Source organism: Triticum dicoccoides, chromosome 2B (genome assembly GCF_002162155.2).
Source record: "Triticum dicoccoides isolate Atlit2015 ecotype Zavitan chromosome 2B, WEW_v2.0, whole genome shotgun sequence".
In the NCBI taxonomy this organism is placed as follows: Eukaryota; Viridiplantae; Streptophyta; class Magnoliopsida; order Poales; family Poaceae; genus Triticum; species Triticum dicoccoides.
The window spans coordinates 64,517,445-64,527,229 of record NC_041383.1 but is presented as its reverse complement, the minus strand read 5'-3'; the positions used below and the strand labels follow the sequence as shown (position 1 = coordinate 64,527,229).

General features: G+C 45.2%; 1 protein-coding gene across 1 annotated transcript; it reads right to left on the bottom strand.

The window, feature by feature from the left end:
• Window positions 1-830: 830 nt before the first annotated feature.
• On the bottom strand, window positions 831-2,811 carry LOC119367140 (protein trichome birefringence-like 1). Its single transcript, XM_037632743.1, has 4 exons — window positions 2,006-2,811; window positions 1,644-1,825; window positions 1,400-1,555; window positions 831-1,295 (listed from the first exon to the last, which is right to left on the bottom strand). The coding sequence occupies exons 1-4, from the start codon at window positions 2,681-2,683 to the stop codon at window positions 953-955; spliced, it is 1,359 nt and encodes a 452-aa protein (XP_037488640.1). The 5' UTR covers window positions 2,684-2,811; the 3' UTR covers window positions 831-952.
• Window positions 2,812-9,785: the final 6,974 nt, after the last annotated feature.

The window sequence follows — 9,785 nt, the reverse complement described above, 5'->3', positions numbered from 1 at the left end:
GGTCCGGCGAGCGAGATAACCGGCCGCTGCCATGCCGTGGCCACCCACCACCACATCAAAACCTTCCCTCTTCGTCCGGAAGTTCTCGAATCTGAATTCTCTGCAGTGTTTGAACTGTGTGTCGCATGTAAGAAGCAACAGACAGTGACCGCCCCCTGTAGCAAGCGGGAGGGAAATAGGTCGTGCCTGAGATGGTTGAACAGGACCCTGTGGAGCTTAACCAATTTTGCCTTTTGCTGCTCGTTCCTCCAAGTACGAGTTCCTATGACCTGTAAAAAGCAGCGTGTTATCATCCCTGCTAGCTAGTAAAATTGAATCAAAGAGAAATAATGGGAGGAGGAGGCAGTGTTACCTCACATCCTTTCTACTCCAGCCCAGCCCAATGTGTTGTCATTCAAACAGTATCTGCTCATATCACGGAGTGATACACACATGAGGGATGGAAGGTGCAACAATCCCTTCGGGATTCGGTCCATCCACGGGCATCTTTTAAAGGGAAATAACATGTGGAATAGCTTTGTCATTGTTCTTCGTGTCAAGGTTCCGGGTGAAAACCCTTGTTTGTCTGGACTCGACAATGGCGACGCTTACCGCTGTTATCATTGAGCTTAGGTGTTTTGGGGCATTGTATGGCGTTGTACTCAGATCCTTCTATGCTCTCTTAGAGTAGCCTTGTCGTGTCCTGCGTGATGCGGGTAGTCTAGGATCGGCATTATTTGAGAGCTACCCATCACTTTGTATCGTTCGGCCGTGTAATCTGTTCGGTGTTTGTTTTATTTATAAAGCGGGACGAAAACCTGTTTAGAGTATGCGATTCCTTGATTTGTCAACTGATTTCAGCCTCATTTCCCCACCATGCATTAGTCAATTGGAACCAGACAGAGTATATCAGCCTAGCTAGATTGTTGTGTCTTACAAGTACAGTAGTGTTTTACTGATCCTACAAGGCTAGCTACAAGTGTACATTAGAGGAGGGATATCTCGTCAAGGAAGCAAGCAAAAGCACATTCCAAGTATCAGGCAACCCCGGCAGGCACCAGTGGCTGCAGTCAGCATACACCACCGGCCGCCGCCGTTGCTCCAACGACAGAGGCTTCCCATCCCTGTTGATCGAGTACACCGAAGGGTGCGCGTCGATCCTGAGCTCGGAAAGGCGCGTGATGTTCAGGTACGTGGCCGGCGTCCTCATGCTCCGTATGCTCCCCTCGACGATGGACACCATGCTCTTCGGGAACCATGGAACGATCGCTTCGTCCGCGGCGATGGGGGCCGTCTGATTGTAGCACCAGTTCGCACTGCATACATTGTAGTACCAGCGTTGTATATATGTTAGGAGGTTCGGTCAGTGGGTGATGCCTGAGTTTTTGTTATGTTAGTTGGCGGGAAGAAATGTGCGTACCCTTTGTGTTCAGGCGAGACGCTTCGGAAGAAGACCCTGGTTCTGGTCTGGTCCACGTTGTGATCCACCCATCTCGCCCATGTCCTCAGCGCTCTGCTGAATGCTTCCTCTCCTTCCATCTTCACCAGCATCCCGTTTCTCTCCAGATGGTCCCAGCTGCAGCCAGTCAAGTAAATTAAATCAGCTCGCCGGCCGTTGGAAAAGGAGGAGTTAACAACGCAACGCAGGATGAAGATCGACTTACGCCCTGAGCTTGCCGGTGTGCGTCCACCAGTGGCCGGTGTTGAAGACGAGGACGTCTGCCCCGATCACCTGCTGAAGCATGGCCGGGAGCTGGTCCAGCTTGAGCACCTTGGTCCGGTCCTGCTTGGTCTCAAGCTGCACCAGGAACGGGCTCCAGAAGAACTCCACCGAGCAATTGTAATCCTGCAACATCAATTTTCCCCATGATGTTGATTGTAGCAACGACGATGCTCTCTATTTTTATTTCAAATTCAAATAATTTGGTGTGAGCTCTATTGCAGCAACATGAATTTCAGATAATTTGGAAACAGAACTTCTGGGCACTCTGTTTCTGAACTTCTGGGTATTTCTCAAGAAACATACCATGGCGCGGAAGATCTTGTGCTCGGAGCTGGCGTGGTGGACGCGCGCCCGCGAGCGGTCGGGCAGCGCCGTGTAGAGGATGCAGGCCAGCGACTCCCACATGTTCCTGTTGAGCGAGTCGCCCACGAACACCACCCGCCTGTTCCGCAACTGCTCCAGCGCCCCGGCGCCGTCGAGCCTCGCGCCGCCGCCGCAGCCCCTCGGCTGCCACCGCCACTGCTCGTAGCCGGCGTCCGGGCGGCCGTTCCTCCGGCAGGTGACCTGGTCGCTGAGGAACGGGCACTCCGCCGCCTCGTACAGCGGGTACCTCGCCGGGTCGCGCACCCAGCTCCCGTCGAACACGTCGCACTCCCTCCGCTCCCCGTCGCCGTCCGATGCCGGCGCGGGCGCGGGTGCCGCTGCAAGCTCCTCGTCGCTGCCGGGATATCCGGAGCCGGCGTCCGGCGCTGGCGCCATGGAGTCGTCGTGGTCATGGTAAGCAGCAGCAGTCGCAGCATGAGGAGGAGGACGGAGAGCGGGCTGCTGCTGCAGTCTGGAGAAGTGCTCCCACGGCGGCGGCAGCAGCGCGGGGAAGAAGAAGGGGCGGGAGCCGAGGAGGAGGCCGGCGGAGAAGAGGCAGAGGCAGAGGAGGGCGCAGAGCGCCCATCTCCGGGCCGTGGACGTCGCGAGGGAATCCATTACTGTTGTCAGTGGAGTGGAGCGCGTGCGTTCACGAGCTCGATGGAGCTGGCAATGGCGAAAATCTATAGGAAGGAAAGTCAACCGACCCGGTCGCCGTTGGTCAGAGTCAGAGCCATGGACCGGGCGCGGGCTGCGTGGAGCTGAGGTAGAGTGGTTTTGGTTGGTTGGGTCTTGGTGAGGAGGGGTTGGGGTTCTGGTCTGCTGCCGTTTCTGCCCGGGCAAATTTTGAGACGATCCAAACTATTAATAATTTCTGATTAAAGGAGTACGTAGAACTCATCTAGAGGAGATATAATTTGGTCTCATTCACTTTGAAAATAAGAACATATATAACCCACGTCAGCACACACGCATCTTATAGCATTCATCACATCCAATGGCTATAAAAGATGAATGAGACCAAATTATATCTCATCTGAATGAGTTCTAGCAAAACTGGTTAATAATTTCTGATCTGGTTAGAGGTAATAATAGGTCTCCAACACTCGTATTTGGTAAGTTTTGGAAAATACGAAGCACCGGAGATGGAAAGCACGTATTGATAATATATTACTTCTGTATAAAGAGCGCTCGAGTAAAAGGAAACAATTGCATTCCTAAATAACATGATCAATGCTATTGAATGCCGCGATTTATATTGAGATATCATGTAATCACGCAATAGCGTGACAGTATGATAAATATCAACATTTTTTTCTTTCCATAACTCATTAGATGGTGTAAAAAAATGCACATATATTGTCAAGTACACCAACAAATTTCAAGAAAAAAAAGTAAATATGGCCTCGTCCTGGTTAGCACAATTTATCTACTTGGTTAAGTTTTCAAGTTCGAAACTTGGTATTATTTAGCACTGGAACGAGCTAAAGGCGCGACAACACCATCACCCCTACCTCACTGAAGCTAGGCAAAACTTGTTCTAATAGACAGATGAAAAGTCATCATTCTAAGCCCGCACAGGACCTCCAGAACATCATTGGAGTGTGGTAAACAATCTTCATGCTGCAGGAGGGAAGTGGTCGGTCGCCGGTCAGAGCCAAAATACGCGAACAACACCAGCGAGAGCGGCATTGGTGCGAAGAAGAACGACGGGCATAAAATTGGAGTTGAAGCTCGAGCCACCGCGACATGCATGGGCGGCACTGGTGCGAAGAAGAACGACGGGCATAAAATTAGATTTGAAGCTCGAGCCACGAAGAAGGAAATCTGGTGAAAGGATTCGGATGGGTGGGGATTCACGGGGGGATTTTTCAGGATGAAAGATTCAGTAGAACTGATTCTTTTCCTTGGTGATTTTCTCTACTGTTAATACGACTAGAGATTTTGTGGTGTTTCCTTATCTGTCCTGGTGAGAGGGGATCCGGCTTGCCTGCTCCCTCCCCATGCTCTCATCCGTGCTCCCACTTCATCCTACGACTGTTTTTTTTTCTTTTTTCTTTCTAATCTAATCATCCCTCCTGATTTTAACGGGGTGAGTCTGGATCTTATTTTGTTCCAATCGAATCAAGCCACGCACGCGGGAGCACGGATGGGAGCATGACTAGGGAGCAGGCAAGTCTCGTCTGGTGATAGGTGACCGGCTGAAGCAAATAGAGGCCATTTATTGATATGATGAGAAAATTTGGGGAAAGTATCAGGTGATATCAGTTCTTACATGCTACCACGATACCAACTTGCAAAATTCAAATTTAAACGTGCCAAAAGAAACATGGGTGTCCACAACACATATGTCGACGACCCCTAAAAAATTAAAGATCAAAATTCGAAATACAAAGCGTTTTTGTTTCTCTTTGTGCATGTTGAATTTTGATCATGAATTTTTTTTACAGAGCATATGAATAGCTCGTGCAGTGTAGCACATGCCATGCCTTTAATTTGCCTAGCTAGCGGCGATTCTGGTATAATTATGTGTTGAAACAATTAGCACGGCCCACGGATGCATGCGCACGGTCGATCATGCACGCATGTAGTGTGGGATCAGGGGGGAATCGATCCATGTCCACGGGAGAAAGTAGTAACCACTAACCAGCGAGTGATCCTGATGGACAGGGGAGATGAATGAGTGTGCCCATCGCTTAAAGCTTGGGTAACCTCGTGGGTTTGATCACCATGGTCGAGATCGGGGGGGTGCGTGCGAAAGCGGAATCATGCCGCTGCAGAAATACTGTGCTGTTGATAATGAGAGAGGACGGACGGTGAAACATCCATCATTCCGGCCTGGCGACCCGACCAGTGACGGAATCATCATGCATGGTGGTTGCACGCGGTTTATGAATTCCCCCAGCACTGTTGCAGACCTTCTCTGATATACAACATCTGCACGTACGCTTGCACAAATCACACAATAGGGATATGCAATGTGGCCAGAAAGCTTTGCTTCCAGGGTCGAACAATGTCGCCCAACCCACCTATATATTTCATCCCGCCTAGACACCGCCTTTCCCTATGTACGAATAAAATCTTTAATTAACTACAACTAGTCGGCAACCCATGCAAATGCACGGGCTAGTGCATACAATACTTCATAGAAATTAATGCGTCAAGCGATACACCTGAAAGGCAGATGTATATTAGTCAAATTAACTATTGTTGAGGCACAATATTCAAATACCAATTAGTGCAAACAAATTGCTCTGTCACGTAATTTTTGGCTTGTTTGAAATTGACTATGAAATATTACATACGGTACAAAAAACTTAGTTAGGATCTCAATGATGTAGTAGTATATTTACTTATGTCAATTTGTAATACAGATGAGAAGGTTTCTTTTAATTCCCAGACCTTATCAAAATATTACTGTGAGAACACTTCCACATGGTAGCAAACATTATGATGGCATGATGAGATGATTTAACTAACCGATGGTATTTAGTTTGACTCATGAATTAACTAACCGATAATTTAACTTATTGTAAGAACCCTTCCACACCGTACCCTTTTGAGGTTACTATGGTACCAAATATGCAAGCCGATGCGACACAATTCAATTTGGCTTATGAATCACAATGCCGACCTTTTAGAGTTTACTATGAGACCTTAGTTGCATCTTACCCGCTGACACATCATGAACTTGAAAATGAAGAAAGAATATTGGAAAATAGTCATAGTTACCTAGTATCAAGCATATTATTTATATAGTCTGTCAATGGTTTTTTCACTCTCTCACTTCCAATCACGCATGTAGTCAATCATGTCCTATTGTCATATCCCATATTGAAAGGTAGCAAAATCAAAGATCATATCCTTTGTTGTATCAGGGATATTATTTGGTCATCACTTCTTCGTAATGTGATGCATACACACATGCCACACTGTATACACCTATCAAATTTGGCATACGAAAAGAAGGGTCATATCGTCCAAATTCACAATCGTTTAATGACATCGCGTGTAGAAACTATATCACTCTGCATCATGTGTAGTCATGGTCATACCTAAAGGTGGTCACGTCATCTATCTTTTTCTTGTAGCATTGCCAAAAGTTGCTTATCCCTTTATGTTTACTGGGGTATGACCAATGTATATTTACCTAGTTTGTTCAGCGAGTTGGCTAAAATTTGATAAGAGTTTGCGGAAGTCAAATGGTGTTGATGTAGGCGTGGTTGTTAATAAGGGCTCGTGGAAGCAGGCGGACTCGTTGGCGTGTTTCTCCATCTGCCAAGTGGAAGTGGGGATATCCAGTTACGTGAATTTTGCTCTAGCTTAGAAATTATAATTCACCAGCAAGAAAATAAGGAAAACAGACTGGATTGTAGTTAAATGAGAGAACTATAGATCAGATACATATCGAATTATTATCATGACTGTCGGCAAAGACAGTGAATCGCCTATTTTGATGGCAAAAAATTCATCTCAAGTCCAGGCCATGGTCGTCATCACAGTAGGCGTATTGACCCCCACCTTGTCGAAAACAATTTTCGAGAACCTAAATCAACGTGCTGCTTTCATACAATCTTCTAGTGTAAGTGACACATGTGCATGGCTTTTCACTCGATCTTAATTGCATGGTGGAAGAGTAGATTGGCTAGCATGAAGCCTTGCGACCAAAGCCATGCAGTCTGCACAGGTAGATCCAACATATATATACGCATCAAAATAAAAGTTTAAGCAGATCAAGTTTGTACTGATTCCAAAAGATTCATGTGTATGGATGAACATGGAACCAATTGAATGTACCTTTTTTGTAATGATTGGAAGTAACAGTACAACAGACATATATAAAGATTTGTTCGTTAATTATGTTAATGATGGACTCGAATATGCATCAACCTTTGTTGGTAGTCGCCAACCCATGAACATGCATGGGTTAGGGGGCCAATTTTTATCAGTCTGGAAAAACAAATGCATCCAAATAATATTTTGAGACCATATCCCACACCTAGCCATGGCAACATTAGGAAACAGATCCAATGGTCTAAATAAAAGTGAGACTTCAATCTACATGATTTTGAGACGATATGTAACAACTATATACAAAGGGGACATGTTTCTACCTGCCATTTTGTGAAACTTGTAGACTTGTATACTGGGCTATATTTGGTAAAATTTGCTGCTACATCTCCCGATAGGAGCAAAAGGTTTTTCTACATGTTTAGATATGTTAAAACTACACCCTTTTCTAATCTGAATAATTAAGAGTGCGGATTTTCGTAACCTGTCCCCACTATGTACTATTAGATCATGCTTTGAGATTAACATGTTTTTTGTTTCTAGACCATACAAAATTGTAATCAGGCACCCAAATGAACAAATTCATGTTTACTTGTACACACACGTTGATTATTGATTATCTCACCAGAACTACACACACGTGAAAGTCATATCTGATTGCTTCAAAAATAGTTATTAGATTCAGTCATAGCCATTGCCACGTGGATTAGTTCATAACCAAATGAGACATTTTTTGAGCATAAACATTGTCGAACTCCTTCATAGTGGTACAGCGTTGGCACTCACGTCGACCCAGCAAACCACTCTTATCGTGCCACACTGCACGATGCATCAGGGTCGCTCTATCTTGACTCTGTCTTACCACTACAACAACTATGTACTGGATTGTGCTGTGATGGCACATCGCAGACACAAACATGTCGTCGACCGTTTTGATATATAGTACACCAACAGAAACAAAAGTGATGCATGCTATACATGATCCGTTTCATTCAGACATAGCTACAGGGACGGAACAGTTCATCTATTGGGGGTGAGTACCTCTGGTGATTGCCAATCACATTGATAGACATAGACGATGTCATCGTTGATCTCAACAGTGGTGCCATGCATCTTAGTATCCACAGGGAAAATCTGAGAAAAGAACATCAGATTTAACGACAGTAGTTATAAAGGAGCTATAAAGAGAAAAGGAACATGATTGAAGTTGTCTGACACACGTTGCGAGCTGCAACTCACATGGCGCCAACACACATGCACGTTATGTACACATAGCCAAGCTGATTTCCCAAGCGGGTTGATTGATTCTCGATAGGTGTGTCAGTACAGTATATGCCGTTCAGGACATAGATGAATTTCTTCAAGCAGCTACCACATGCACATGAGACACAATCGATGGCAACAAATTCTTGATCGTACTGGTCTTGAGCTTCATCCTTTGAACGGCGATGAATCCTTCGGATGCGATTATGTGCAGAGCTCGACTTGAACATACACGTGTAGAACCTCCTGATTGAGCATCCACTTGATTAAGCTTTAAGGCCTGAAATACAACTCAATAGGTCTCATTGGAGGATGGAAGAGAGAAGAGGTGGAAGAGGATGCACAGCCCACCTGGTAGCAGCTGGCGCCCTATAGCCAACTTCGATAGAAGCCGCCGGCGGCTGCGTACATGAGGAAGATAGAGGTTGGGGAGAGATCGCGTTTATTTTACCTTTATTTTTATACTACAGATAAAGGAGTTTGGGCCTTTTGAGCGTGTTTTGGCCCAAGATTTTATAACTTGATCTATACCAACACAGGAGTGGTCTTGATCGCGTACACGCTACGGGAAACAACCATGCGGGCGAGGGGAGCATAGGAGGGAGACGTCGCAGCCATGCATGTATGAGGCGGCCATAGATGGATTCTTATTCTTTACATAGCTGACATGGAAAGCTCGGGGGGGAGGTTTTGTGTTTTCTAGGGCTAGAAGATCAAGAGAAGTTGGGTCCCCTAGGCTGAGAGTTTTGTCTAAACACGCTTGGCACTCAAAATCAACATACGTACATGGATAACTCAAAGTCAGGATTGGACGGCTGGCCTTATAAAATATTAGGCGTTTCTCTAATCTACATTATAAGAGTGAATTTCACTTTTTACCCCATATTTATACATTTGTGACACTAATTACCCCTTCGAGTGAAAATTCGTCTAGAATACCCCTTTTGAAATCTTTGGACCCTTGTTTTTTGATACGTGTCCATCAAGTAAGGTGTGAGGTGACGCCCTGTATCCAAAAACATGTGGACGGCCACAAGGAGTGGAACAGATAGACAAGAGAAGCTTGGACAAGATCGCCAATGATGCCCTCCGATCCTTACAGTTTTTTTTACAAATCAATGACGCAACATGCCGATCCTATCGACCATAAACAAACAAAACGTAAAACTGGGGTAAAACCGTGTTAAAAGTCTTCAAAATCTGACATTTCGATAAAAGTTCCGCTAAATAGGGTAATATGTGTCACAAATGTACAACTACAAGGTAAAAAACGGAATTCACTCACATTATAAACGTGTAGACGCCTCTTAGTTCCAGAACTGTGAAAAAATTAATGTACATTGCATTGCGTATTTTACTAAAGGGCTTGGTTAATCTACATCGTTATAATTCGGTCTCACCAGATTAACGGCTCCTAATTACTGATTAACGTGGTAATTTTTGGGAGTCTGTAATTAGTATAGGTATATAGAGGTATAGAGGTATAGATAGATAGATATAGATAGATATAGATAGATAGATAAGATCAAGGACGGTTTTCTTTTCCCCCCAAAAAAGATCAAAGCCAGTAAGTAAAGTATATGGGTTTTATACATCAGACAGATCTTAAACCAAAATAAGATCACTGCTGCTACTAGCCAAGATCAGTACATGCGAATAGACTAAC